General features: G+C 37.9%; 1 protein-coding gene across 1 annotated transcript in view; it reads left to right on the top strand.

Moving 5' to 3' along the window:
• Positions 1-14218, top strand: part of MEIKIN (meiotic kinetochore factor) — a gene marked incomplete at both ends in the record, with an annotated part of 141700 nt that overhangs the window by 2183 nt on the left and 125299 nt on the right. The window contains 2 exons of the mRNA XM_082650317.1: positions 361-421; positions 8354-8491. Coding sequence (XP_082506443.1) covers positions 361-421; positions 8354-8491 — 199 coding nt within the window. The remainder of the gene's footprint in view (positions 1-360; positions 422-8353; positions 8492-14218) is intronic.

Genomic DNA, 14218 nt, shown 5'->3' with positions numbered 1-14218 from the left:
TTTTCTTTTGATTTATTTTGCTTTCATATTTAGAGGGAAAAAATTCTTTCCTACTTACGGTGTCAGAAAAATATTCATCTTTATTTTCTAGTTGCTGGTTTATCCCACAATAGTTAGTTGACTAGTATATTGTTGACTCCCTAGATATGTCCATAATATTATATTTTAAGATTTAATATTAAATATAAGACTACATCTGTATCAATAAGCTGAAAGAATGTATTACATATGAAACTGATATACAAAGTTGATATTAGTTTTGCATTTTTGAAATAACCAAATCAATGTGTTATAATATTATAATATAAAAATATTCCATCTCATAATTGGTGTTATATCTTTAATTCTTATTTCACATAGGAGTCAGTGACAGATGACCTCCAGGTTGATCGTAGTTTATCAAATAGTGAACGAGTATCAGGTAAGACTGGCAATGTGAACTTCTTCAACTTGCTTTCTTACAAATATAAGCATCCATTTGTATCTCTGCCTTATCTTCCCATCTCAGTGGAAGAGATGTCTTTCTCCTGGTCCAAGTTGAATCCTTCGGCCTGTGCTGTAGACTTCATCCTCAAAGCCTTCAAGCACACACCAGTAAATTATAATTGAGATAAGTACTACAAAAGTGAGGTTAACTTGAGTGTAACTGAATTTAGTTGAAGAGATTAGGGAAGACTTCCATGAGGGAATGGCAATTTAATTGAGATCTGAAAAAAAGAAGAGCTGAACTATAAAGAGAGGTGAATAAAGAGAAATCCAGGCAGAAGGAACAGCATGTGCAAAGACCCTAACGTGGGACTGAGCATTTTGTGTTCAGTGAACTGAAAGAAGGCCAGTGTGGCTGAAGTAGAGAGGAGGAAGTGTGATAATAAGACAAGGTTGGACAAACTGAGGCTTTGCATAGCCTTATAGGCCATGCCAAAGACACTGATGTTTATCTTTGGAGCAGCAGGAAGCCACTGAAGTTTTTTAAATACAGAATGATATGATCGTATTAGCTACAGTATGGAAAAAAGTAGGAGTAGATGTAAATAGACCAGTTGGGAGGCTATCGCAGTAGTTAAGGGGAGGAATGATGGCTCTTTGTACTATGGGATGACATTGGAAATGGAAAGAAGTGGGCATATCTTATGGCTGTTGTAGGAAATGAAATTGACAGAATTTGGCAAATGAAGAGTGAAGAAGATGGAGGTATCAAAGATGACACGTGTTTCTGGCTTGCATAACTGAGTATAAGGTGGTAGCATTCACTGAAAAAACCTTGTTTGAGGGAAAGGTCATAAATTCTCTTTTTAATAAGTTATGGGTGTGTTTAAGATGTCTAAGTAGTAATGTCAAATAGGCAGTTGGATATGGAGGGCTACTGATAGAAGTTTGGTGTAATTGAAGTTATTTTTGAAAACAAGAAAGGATGCCATTACCACACCAAAAATACTGAGGAATTCTTAAAAACAGATGAGATCCAGCTGATGAATAAATGAAGAGCAGAGAAAAACCACTGCAGAGGTAAGAATAGCTCTGGAGATGCACTTAACTCAAAACACTTGGTCAATAAATGCAGAACACTGTAATAGATGGGACCCTGAAGGAGTTGTCAAGGTGGTGGATTAAGCACTACATTCTGGCACTGTATGACCTGTCACCCTTCTCATCCCCTTCTTACACTGGAAACACTGGCAGCTCCCAGTGCCTGCTGCCAGGTCAAAACGCTAGGAATTACTGCCAAGCAAAGTGAACTAAGTCTTCACTTTGGCTCTTTAGGGTCAATGTTGGAACTGGAGTGAGAAGCAGAAGGGAGTCTGAAGTAACTCCAGATTGCCATACAGAGAGCAGAGGGGCAAAAAAGTTAAAAATATAGATTATGCTTATGGTTGCTAAGCCCAGGAAGAAGATACATTATGGCTCTCTGAAGTGGGAATTCTGATATAAGAGACTTCCAGTGTGGATACTAGCCAAATAGGGCAGTGTCCCCATGTAACCTACAATACCTGGAAAATACAGGAGGACATCCCACCTAGACCGTAAGTTCCAAGAATGTCTCATCACTCTTCTAAAATCTCCAGAGGTAGGTTGTTGTTTCAGAATTTATACTCTGTGCCATACAAACAGATTCTCAAATAGAGATATGAACAATCAGAAACAGTCAAATCTTTGAAGAAAATCAGTGCCATGGAAGAGAGGCCACAAATGCAACAAACAAAAGAATTAACACCTGAGGGAAATGGTAGAAAACTTTAAATATCTCTTTAGAGACAAGAGGCCGTTGAATCCATAATATAACAGGCTGCTATAAAAAAAATTATAGTCCCTGGAAACTAAAAATATCATCAAATTTTAAAACAAGACATTAACCTAATATTGAGATGTATTCAGCTGAAAATTAAATTAGCTAGCTAGAAAATAGAATAGAGGAATTTTCTTAAACTATAGTGCAAAAGAGCATGGGAGGTTCTCAACAAATGCTTTTCCCTCCTTCTTCTTCTCGCCTCTTTGCCTGGTTAACTTCTGCTAGTTCTTCAAAAATAGATTCAGGTGCTATCTCTACTGGGAAGCCTCTCCTGACTGCTCTTCTCTCTTTCTAGATGAGTTGTTCTATCCTGGTAATTCTATGGCACTGTCATAGGACTCAAAACAGCAGTATAATTGTTTTTGTTCCTCTAGGCCCTAAAGCTATTGAAAATAAGCAGTATCTTTTATCTTCCTATTCCATTCTTGGGACATAAAATAGTTTGAAATGCTTGTTGAATGAGTTTACTACTCTATTTAGAGGAAATAAACAATTTTACCATAATCAGTATTTTTTAAAATTGTAGTTTAAATATATGATAAATGTCTTTGGTTACTAGCTTTATCAAATTGATGTGTGAAAGGTATGAGGAGTTAGAAAATAGACTGTCTCTAATTAACAAACTGGTTGTATTCTGAGTTCATTTGTTGATTGATATTTGAGACCTAGAGTACTTTATACTATAATAAAATATAAATGGTTAGGTTTTGAGCAGCCCACAGAATTCTATTTAACATATAATTACTTGTTTTAATTCTGTCTTGGAATCTAGTAGTTTTGCAACATGATGAAAATTAACTCAGGATTTCATATTTAATATGAAGGATTGAACATATGTTTACTTCTCCCTTCTGAAACCTCACTAAAATACCAATAAAGGCATTAAAAAAGGCATGAATCCACAACATAGAGAAAAGGAGACCTCAGCTGACAAGAAATAATCAGCAAAAGTTTGGAATCTGGAATGTAGATGAATAAATTACAATAGGCCTAACAGACAGAAAAAAAAAAAAGCTGAAACCTAGATACCTAGAACAAACCAAGAAGCAAACTGAGGCAAGCTGAAGTTTCAGAAATTAGAGGAATCACATACTCCTGAAGGAATAGATAGAGTTAATGTTGAAAATAGGATTTTTGGAAATCCTTAAAAGTAGCAATTAGATGGGCTTACCTGGTGGCACAGTGGTTGAGAGTCTGCCTGCCATTGCAGGGGACACAGGTTCGTGCCCCGGTCTGGGAAGATCCCACATGCCGCGGAGCGGCTGGGCCCGTGAGCCATGGCCGCTGAGCCTGCGTGTCTGGAGCCTGTGCTCCGCAACGGGAGAGGCCACAACAGTGAGAGGCCCGCGTACCACACACACACACACAAAAGTAGCAATTAGATGCTGTGATCCCTTCCCCAACACTATGTAGCCAGGCAGCTACTCTTTTTCCCACCATGGCAGTCCAGAGACATTGAAGCAAAGGGTCTGGACACAGGGATGCTCAGTACTGCTGAGGGCAGGGGTGCTGTATTGAAAACTAGCAGTGCGAGGTGGTGGGAGGAGGAGGGAAGGGAATTAACTAAAGTCTGTTTACTTACCCCAGACTCCTTACCCCACTCAGGAAAATACACCCCAGTTAAGGGACTGGAGGATTCCTCTTTTGGAAGAGACCTATTATCTGGCAGTAATGACCTGGTCCCTGTCCAAATACCTTTCAGTAAAGCCCACTACTTCCTAAACCCCACTTATGAATCCAGAGTTTCCAACTGCTATTTAGTTGCCTCATTCTTTTTTTAAAAAAAATATTTATTTATTTTTGGCTGCACTGGGTCTTCATTGCTGCGCACGGGCTTTCTCTAGTTGGTGGCGAGCAGGGGCTACTCTTCGTTGCGGTGCGCGAGCTTCTCATTGCGGTAGCTTCTCATTGTGGAGCACTGGCTCTAGGTGTGTGGGCTTCAGTAGTTGTGGCATGCAGGCTCAGTAGTTGTGGCTCATAGGCTGTAGAGCGCAGGCTCAGTAGTTGTGGCTCACAGGCTTAATTACTATGCGGCATGTGGGACCTTCCCAGACCAGGGCTCAAACCCATGTCCCCTGTATTGGCAGGCGGATTCTTAACCACTGTGCCACCAGGGGAGTCCTAGTGCCTCATTCTTAAACATTCAAGAATTACCAGGCATTTAAAGAAAATACTTAAAATAAAAGTTAGATACCAAATAAAAAGAAACCTGAAGGACAGAGACAATGCAAAGAAAAAAACTTCTAAGCCATATTTACATTATTATCCTCAGGATGATGAAAAAGTGTGTCCATGAAACAAGTGCAGGCTACTATAAAAAGGAGCGTTCAGAGAACAAAAAGAATTATTAAAAAATAGTAACATAGAATTAGGAAAACATTCTATGAAGGATTGGGTAATGAATTTAAGGAAATATTCCAAAAGTTGAACAGACATTAAAGAGAAGATAAAAGATAGAAATAGTGGTGACCCAACTCTATGAGTATACTAGAAAACCACCGAATTGTATACTTTAAAAGATTGGGATTTATGGAATATGAATTGTATTTCAATAAAGCTGCTATTTTAAAAAGAAAAATAATTATAAGCTGAGTCTAGGCATTCTAACATCTGAAAAATAGTAGTTCCAGATATTATAAAGTAAACAGAAAGGGAATTAATTATTAAACAAATAAAACTGGAAATTTTTCTAAAATTAAAAATGGTTATGAGTGTACATATTGAAAGAGCGCACCAACTGCCCATCACAATGAATGAAAAAGACCCACACCAAGGCACAACGTTATGTAATATAAAAATCCTCAGGATAAAGAGAGAAGTCCTTCAGTTTTCCAGAGACAGGATAGATTCCCACCCAAAATTTGTTTCCAATTTCAAGGTTAATGATGCCATTCACATAACAGGAGGGTATGGAAAGGTTTATTACTGATATGATGAAGCCTTCTAGAGAGGAGGGTGTCTCCTGAGCAGGACTGAAAATGGCTTGAGAGAGCAGGGAAAGGAGACTGTGTTGGGGTTTTTAGGTGGTTAGAGGGTGGGGCTGGGGTGAGGTTTTAACTTGGCTGGCATTGCCAGAAGATGGAGCACCAGGGCTTATCAGCTTGTACCGATGTGGGGCAGAAGGGGAACATGGAGCAGTGAGGTTTAAATCTGTCAAACACTAAAAAATGCAATCAGTTTTTAAAATATACTGGTCTAGAATTCTGTACTCAGCTAAACAATCACTCAAGTGTGAAGATAGTATAAAGAAATTTTTTAGACAGGTCTTCCATGCACCTTTTCTCAGGAAATGAAGAAGATACTCCAGCAAAACCAGAAAGTAAATCAATAAAGAAGAAATCATGAGATCCAGAAGTCAGAGGCTCTAATACATAAAATATGTGAAAGAATTTCTTAGGATCATGGTAAAGGGAAATCCCGGGAATACATGTGTGCAGCATGTCTAGAGGATAACCAGTCCAAATTTGAGCAAGTATATTGAGATCTCCAGTAGCAATATTTTTTTAAAAAAGAGAAAAACAAAAAGAAGGAAAGAAAGAGGAGGAGAGAGAGAGAGGCAGGGAAGGAGGAAGGAAGGAAAGAAAAGAAAAGAACTGATAGATAACGTGGCATTTAAAAAATTTTTTGAGAGGAAATTTACACTTTTGCAAAAAGTTGGGATGAAATGGGTGCTTAGAAAACTAATTAAAAATTAGGTTATCAATAACTCAAAGGAAAAACAAAAACTTGTAGCAAAAAGGCGATATAAATAATATAGCTCATAGTACATGGCTCAGCTCTAAATATATTTAAGCAGTCATAATGATAGAATCATTGAATACATTTAATTTAAAAATATAAAGGAAGATATTAAAAGAAACAATAGAGTTAATAGGGTTGAAAACAGTTGTTTCATTATGGGGGTTATGAAACAAGAGGTTTTTGATAAAAGCCTTGTAGAACTATTTGACTTTTTTAAATGTATGGTATAATTTGATATACATGTAATTCTAAGTGTATTTACATTTCTAACTTGTGACACCAGAAACAACCTTCTACTGTTATAATCAGGAACATTTGTTTATTCTTTTCTCTACCAAACTACCTAGATGGTGAGTACAGGGCTTTCCTAATTTCCAAGGCTGGCTTGAGTTCTGGGGTTTGGTGGAAGAGTTAGCTCTCCTGAGAGTGGTATTCATGGAATTTTGAGAGGTGGAAGGCACAAGAGATGTAGCAACATGTCAGTGAGAAGGATGAAGACAGAGTGAGAAAAGTAAAAAGTAGCAAGGACAGGGAAGGACACTCTAGGGCAGCTGAAGTAGGGGAAGCAAAAGATACTTAGAGGCATAATTTACCTCTGACATCTGAGGAGGTGAAGGATGGTAGCTTGAGTCTGTCAATTTAAGTGTTGCACTGGTGGCTGGAGGAGGTGGCCAGGTAGGAAACAATTGTCAACTTTAAGGAGGGGGTTGGAGTGGAAGAGAAGGGTGTGGTGAGGTCAAAATGGGAAGGATAAAGAGTTAGTTGTATCAGGTAGGTAATGGATGAGCAGAGATAGGTATAGATAGGGCAGGGCAGAAGATAATGGGTTTTCAGAGTAATGCTCTCCTTTCATCCCTTACCCCACACCCCTCCAGTTTCTATTAGCGTTGACCTCTGTTTTATCATGTTAGAAGTGTTTGATAAATGCTGACTGACTATAGCAGAGTATATTTTCCCTTTCCTTACTAAATCTTCTGGTACTTCAAATAAATACTAAGTTCTATCCCTGTCATTTATTAGAAAAGTTTTCATTCTAGGCTACTCTCACAGGGATGACTTTAAGACCTCTGATTCTGGGAGATTTTCTGTTCAGATACTTACCCCAATTTCCTACTGAGATGTTTGTTTTCTTATTCCTGAGTTTTCGGAGTTCTTTATATTTTGGATTCCAGTCCATTTACAAATGTTTTCTCCTAATCTATGGCTTGTCTTCTCACCTTAACCATCTCTTTCAAATAAAAGGTTTAAAATTTGATGAAGTCCAGTTTATCTCTGCTGTTGTTTTATGAATCATCCTTTTAGTGTTATATCAAAGAAATCTTTGCCTAACTCAGTGTCATGAAGATTTTCTCCTCTGTTTTTTTCTAAAAGTTTTGTAGTTTTAGGATTTGCATTTAGAATCATGATGCATTTAGAGTTAATTTTTTATATGATGGAAGGTATGAATGCAAGTTGTTTTGTTTTGCTTTTGCATATGGATATCCAGTTCCAACATAATTTGTTTAAAAGAATATCCTTTCTCCACTGAATTGCCTTTGCATCTTGGTCAAAAGTCAGTTACTCTTATATGTGTGAGTCTATTTCTGGGCTCTCTGTTCAATTCCTTTGATCTGTGTTCCTTTGAGTCTATGTTTATGCTCATTGTTTTTTATGGAATAACTAGAATCACCGTTTCTTCTTCTCAGCTAGTTAGCTTACAGTTATTGGGTTACTTATATATAAAACTTGCATTTAAAAAATTAGGTATAGGGCTTCCCTGGTGGCGCAGTGGTTGAGAGTCCGCCTGCCGATGCAGGGGACACGGGTTCGTGCCCCGGTCTGGGAAGATCCCATATGCCACGGAGCGGCTGGGCCCATGAGCCATGGCTGTTGAGCCTGCGCATCCGGAGCCTGTTGCTCCGCAGCGGGAGAGGCCACAACAGTGAGAGGCCCACGTACTGCCAAAAAAAAAAAAAAAAAAAAAAAATAAGTATACATTTTATTTATTTATATTTATTTTTTATTGAAGTATAGTTGATAAAACTTGCATTTTTGAGCCAAGAATTATAACTGAACCAAAGTAGGGAAGGAATAAATTATAAAACTTTGAAAAACAATGGAAAAGATTTATAGTGCATTTTCTCCATATCAAAAACAGAATTATTTTCTCAGATTGAAGTACAATTTAAGATTGTGTACAATAGTATGCCTTTTCAGTTGTATGTGTAATTTTACATTATTAGTATATAACTGCAGGTACATTTCTACAACTTTGAATTCTTAGGATTTTGAATCTGTTTACTATTGAAACATTTTACCCTTTTTGTTTGTTTGTTTATTCTACAGGACTAAGTTTACAGCATGATATTTCTAGCTCTCTTCTAAGTTACTCAATCACAGACTCTTATACAGAACACAAGACTTTTGAAGAGAGTTTAAGTAGCTTCCCATCGCCTGAACTCTTCAGAGGATCAGATTATTTAGGTGAGAAAATAATTTCAACCTTAAGTTGCTCTACTATAGAAATTGCTCCTTTGTCCACAAATCCTGCAATGAATGATGTTCCTTTTGAGGAGGTATACTTCTTTTCCACCAAAACCTTCTTCTGCCCACTATCCATTGTGTTCCATGCTCAGTCACATAGGACTATAGATCAAAAGCCCTCAGATCAGGGAAGGATGAAAAGATTAGCATTTATATGTAATACATATCCAGTTAGTAAACAGTTTTGCACATAACATATGTATACTTGTTCTCTTGAACGATGGGCTATCTTTTACTTCCTATACTTCTCTTACTTTTCAATAACTAAAAGCTTGACTAGACCATCTCCCTGTCTGAATTTTTTCTCCAAATTAACAGTTATTTACATTTAGTATATGTATAATTAAGAGCCTTTGGTTAATGATGCATATTGAACACATGCCTTCCTCCACAACTTTGCGCAATGGCTTTTTTAAAAAGACATAAGCACATAAGAGTAAAGAGAATGGGGAAGAATAAAGCATAAAGTTTGGAAAGCTAGAGAGCAAATGGTCTGATAAAGCAGAATTGAAAAAACTGAGTCCTAAATCAACAATGAGAATACCCCAGAAACAAGTTAGTTTGTACAATACCATAGTATCCCAGAAAAGTTTTCAATGTGGCTTGTAAAATACTTGTAAAAAGCTGTGTCCGAAACACAAAAGATGTGGTGACTTCTCCTTTCCTACTCAAATGGAGTCTGGAGATTTATTCTTTGGGGTGTTTTGAAACAGAGGGACTCTGGACTGGAGGATACTAGGCACTGTTAATAGCAGGGATAGCATGGTATTTTGAAATGTTAGTCCCAATTACTCATTCCCCTGTAGTAGTATTATATAGCCATACACTTGTCATAGCCTCATAGTGGATGAAGTGTACTTTCTCACTCTTTTGCTTTGGAGTTGACCATATGACTTACTTTGGGCAATAGGATATCAGTGAGTGATACATAAACAAACTTTTGATATGTGCATACATGATTGGGCTTGTCCTCTTATCCTTTTGCCATCGTGAGACGAATACAGATCTTCTTCCACTTATGATGGAAAAAACTGTAAGTTGAACTATTATAAGTCAGGGACCACATGTATATCCTAATTAGCTTTTACCTCTCCTGTGGGACTCCAGAATAAGAGATACAGAGCAGGATAGCCCCAGGCAGACTGCAGACTTCAGAGAGCTGCTCCAGCTGATCACCAGACCCATATAATCTAAAGCAGAGCTGCTTGAGCCAAACAGTAGACATGAGTATAAGAAATAAATACTTTCATTTTATGCTAGTGGCATTTCAGTGTTATTTATTATACAGAAAAAACCAACTGCTTCAGATACTGTAGTGAATGCAGAAAGGGGGAATTAAATGCAAGTGTACATTCCAAATTGTGGTACTTGCTCACCCAGTGCCTATTCTCATCCTAACCCAACAGCTCATTACTCTGTTCAGCTTCCAGAATGCTAGCACCCAGAATTGAAACTTTCAGGCAAGGGAATGGAAGGTTTTTTCCTGAGAAATCTGAGCAACCCTAAAGAAAGTATCTAAAGATACTGGCCTCAGTAGTCCTTCAATGAAACTGACAAGAACCCTACAGTGAAGCTGCCTATGTGACAAGCCCCAACTAAGCCATAGAGATCCCACTTAGCCATTTAGGGCCCCCAGAGAGCCAAGGACTACTAGACTTCTGAGAAAACCCTCTAACATAAAACATAGAGATCAGAACAAAGCAAAATATGGTAGTGAGTCAGTAAGGTGTTGGAATAGGAAACCCTAGACCTGCCTTCCCCCAGGGACACACCAATTCAACAACAATACATGGACTAATTCCCTTTGTGAGAAATCTAAAAACTAGTTGAGGGGCTCCTGCACCCCAGGCAAGCTTGAGACCAGTCACATCAGAGGCAGTAGGAAGGACTTCCCTGGTGGCACAGTAGTTAAGAATCCACTTGCCAATGCAGGGGACACGGGTTCGATCCCTGATCCGGGAAGATCCCACGTGCTGCGGAGCAACCAAGCCCTTGTGCCACAAGTACTGAGCCTGTGCTCTAGAGCCTGCAAGCCACAACTACTGAAGCCCGCACACCTAGGACCCATGCTCAGCAACAAGAGAAGCCACCACAATGAGAAGCCCGTGCACCACAACAAAGAAGAGTAACCCCCACTTGACGCAACTAGAGAAAGCCCGCACGCAGCAACAAAGACCTAACTCAGCCCCCACCACACCCAGAGAAGCCAGTAGGAAAATTCAAGACACGCTTTCACCATAATTCACACCCCCAGCACAGGTTGGCAGGAAACCTTCAGCTTCCAGCTTCTCCCTAGGGAGGGAGGGAAAGGACTGAAGCATGTGTCAAAAGTTCTCAATTTTCTGGGAATGGTCAAAGAATTGCCTACTGTCTTATCTGCCTCAGAGGGCTGATGGGACCTGACATACTCTAGAAGTCTGATGGGTGCTGAAACAAAGATAGTATTTTGTCCTAGCATAAAAACATTCACTAGATCCCAGCTTCTCTCTGGAGCAGGAAAGAGTTGGACTGTGTCCAACATTCCAACATTTCCGGGGGCTGCTCAAAGGAATAGTTTTTGTCTCATCTGTCTTGGAGCACTGATGGGACTTGGTGTATTCTAGATTCCTCATGGGCACTAAGAACAAAGACTGTGGTTTGAACTGGCAAGAAGGTTTGAGAGGATCCCAGAATCTCTGGTTGGGAAGATTGGTGAAGGTCTTCTGTACGACACCTATCTGTGAAGACTGGGAGAGGTGGCTGTTTTTTCTAATGTGCAGATACCAACACAAATCATTAAAGAAAAAGAAACAGCGAAACATGGTCCAAAAAATGGGAATAAGATAAAGCTCCAGAAACTGACCCTAATTAAATGGAAATATATGAACTACCTGACAGAGAATTCAAAATAATTGTCATAAAGATGTTCAACAAATGTTCATAAAGAGCTCAGGAGAACAATGCACAGAGAAAGTGAGAATTTTAAGAAAGAGTTAGGGAAAAAAGTTAACCAAAAAGAAATCTTAGAGCTGAGAAAAACAGTAAATGAATTTTAAAAACCCAGTAAAAGAGATTGGACTAGATCAATCAGAAGAAAGAATCGGCAAACTCAAAGATAAGTCATTTGAAATTATCCAATCAGAGGAGCAAAAAGGAAAAAGAATATAAAAGAATGAAGAAAGTTTGAGATTTCTGTTAAGAAAACAGATCAGTATATGGATTGTGGGAGTCCCATAGGGAAAAGGGAGGTAGGAAGGGAGGGAAAGAGAAGGGGCCAGAAGGCTTTTTCACAGAAATGGTGGCTGAAAACTTCCTAAGTCTGGGGAAGGAAATCTACATCCAGACCTAGGAACCCCAACAAACCTCAAATAAGATGAACCAAAGAAATTCACATGGGTGCACATAATCAAATTGTCAAAAGTCAAAGACAAAAAGAGAATTTTGAAAGCAGCAACTAAAAAAGTGACTTGATACGTACAAGGGGACCCCATTAGACTATCAGCGGATTTCTCAGGAGAAACCTTGCAGGCAAGAAGGGAGTGGAATTTTATAGACAAAGTGCTGAAAGAAAAAAACTGTCAACCAACAATACTCTAACCAGCAAAGCTGTCTTTAAGAAATGAAGAGAAGATAAGGAATTTTCCAGACAAACAAAAGCTGAAGGAGTTAATCATCACTAGACCTGCCTTACAAGAAATGCTAGAGGGAGTTTTTCAAGTTGAAACAAAGGACTCTAAAACAGCAACATAAAAGCATATGAAAGTATAAAACTCACTGGTAAGTATATAGACAAATATACTAATACTATAACAGTGACATATAAATCACTTAATTCTAGTATAAAAGTTAAATGACAAAAGTATTAAATATGACTATAAAAATATGTTAATGGATACACCATATAAAAGGATGTAAATTGTAACATCAGTATTGCAAAGTGTGTTTGAGGGGTGAAGTAAAAGTGTAGAGTTTTTGTTAAATTGTTATCAGCTTAAAGTAGACCGTTTAAACTATGTTTTGTGTAAGCCCCATGGTAACCACACACACACAAAATATGTATAGAGGAGACACAAAAGAAAAATAGAAAGGAGTCAAAGCATATCAACATAAAAGAATCAGTGAAAGACAAAGGAACATGGCAAAAGAGGAAAGAGAGGCAAAAGAACTACAAAACAGAAAACAACAAAATTGTAATAGTCCTTCTCTATCAATAATTACTGTAACTATAAATGGATTAAACCCAATCAAAAGACAAAGAGTGGCTGAATAGATTGAAAAAAAATCCAGCCATATGCTGTCTACAAAAGACTCATTTTAGATTTAAGGACACACATGGACTGAAAATAAATGGGTGGGGAAAGATACTCCGTGCAAATGTGACCAAAAGAGAGCAGGAGGGGCTATACTTATATCAGATAAAAATAGACTTTAAGTCAACTATTATAAGAGACAAAGAAGGATGTTATATAATTATATAAGGGTCAGTTCATCAGGAACACGTAACAATTATGAATAAATATTCACCCAACATCAGAACACCTAACATATGAGGCAAACACTGACAGAAATGAAGGTAGGAATAGGCATCAATACAATCACAGTAGGAGACTTCAGTACTCCCACTTGTAATAATGGATAGAACATTTGGACAGAAAATCAACACTTAACTGATTTCAAAGTATCAATATATTGCAAAGCTACAGTAAATATAACATTATAGTACTGGCAATACAGACATGTAGACCAGTAGGACAGAATATAGGGCCCAAAACTAAATCCATAAATATATGGTCACCTGATCTTTCACAAGAGTGCCAAGAATACACAATGTGGGAGAAGTAGTCTCTTCAACAAATGATGTTGGCAAAACTGGATATCCAGATACAAAAGAATGAAATTGGACCCTTACCTTATATCATACAGAAAAGTCAACTCAAAATGTAGTAAGGACTTAAACGTGAGAACAGCAACTGTAAAACTCCTAGAGGAAAACATAGGGGAAAATCTTCATGGCAGTTGGTCTTGGCAGTTATTTTTTTATGTGACACCAAAAGCACAGGGAACAAAAGCAAAATTAGACAAGTGAACCTTGATAAAACTAAAAAGCTTCTGCACAGAAGAAGAAACAATCAACAGGGTGAAAAGGCAACCTATAAAAAGGGAGAAAATATTTGCAAACCACATATCTGATAAGGGATTAATATCCAAAATATATTGGAAACTCCCACAATTCAAAAGGAAAAAAAAATCCAAATAACCTGATTAAAAAATGACAAAGAACTTGAATAGACATTTCCCCTAAAGAAGACATTCACATTGCCAACAGGTATATGAAAAGATCACTAACCATTAGGGAAACGCAAATCAAGACCATAGTGAGATATCACCTCACAACTCTTAGGATGGTTATTATTTTAAAAAAAAGAAGTGTTGGCAAGGATATAGAGAAACTGGACACCCTTCTACACTGTTGATGGGAATGTAACATAGTGAAGCTGCAATGGAACACCGTATGGCAGTTACTCAAAAAATTAGAAGTAGAACTACCATATATGATCCACCAATCCCACTTCTGAGTGTTTATTCAAACTAATTGCAGTCAGGACCTAGAAGATATATTTGCACTCCCGTGTTCATTGCAGCCTTTTTCACAATAACCCAATGTGGAAACAACCTAAGTGACCATTG

Source organism: Grampus griseus (assembly GCF_964374135.1).
Source record: "Grampus griseus genome assembly, chromosome: 3".
NCBI lineage: Eukaryota > Metazoa > Chordata > Mammalia > Artiodactyla > Delphinidae > Grampus > Grampus griseus.
Note: the sequence above shows the minus strand (reverse complement) of the source record. Positions and strands in the feature narration are given on the sequence as shown.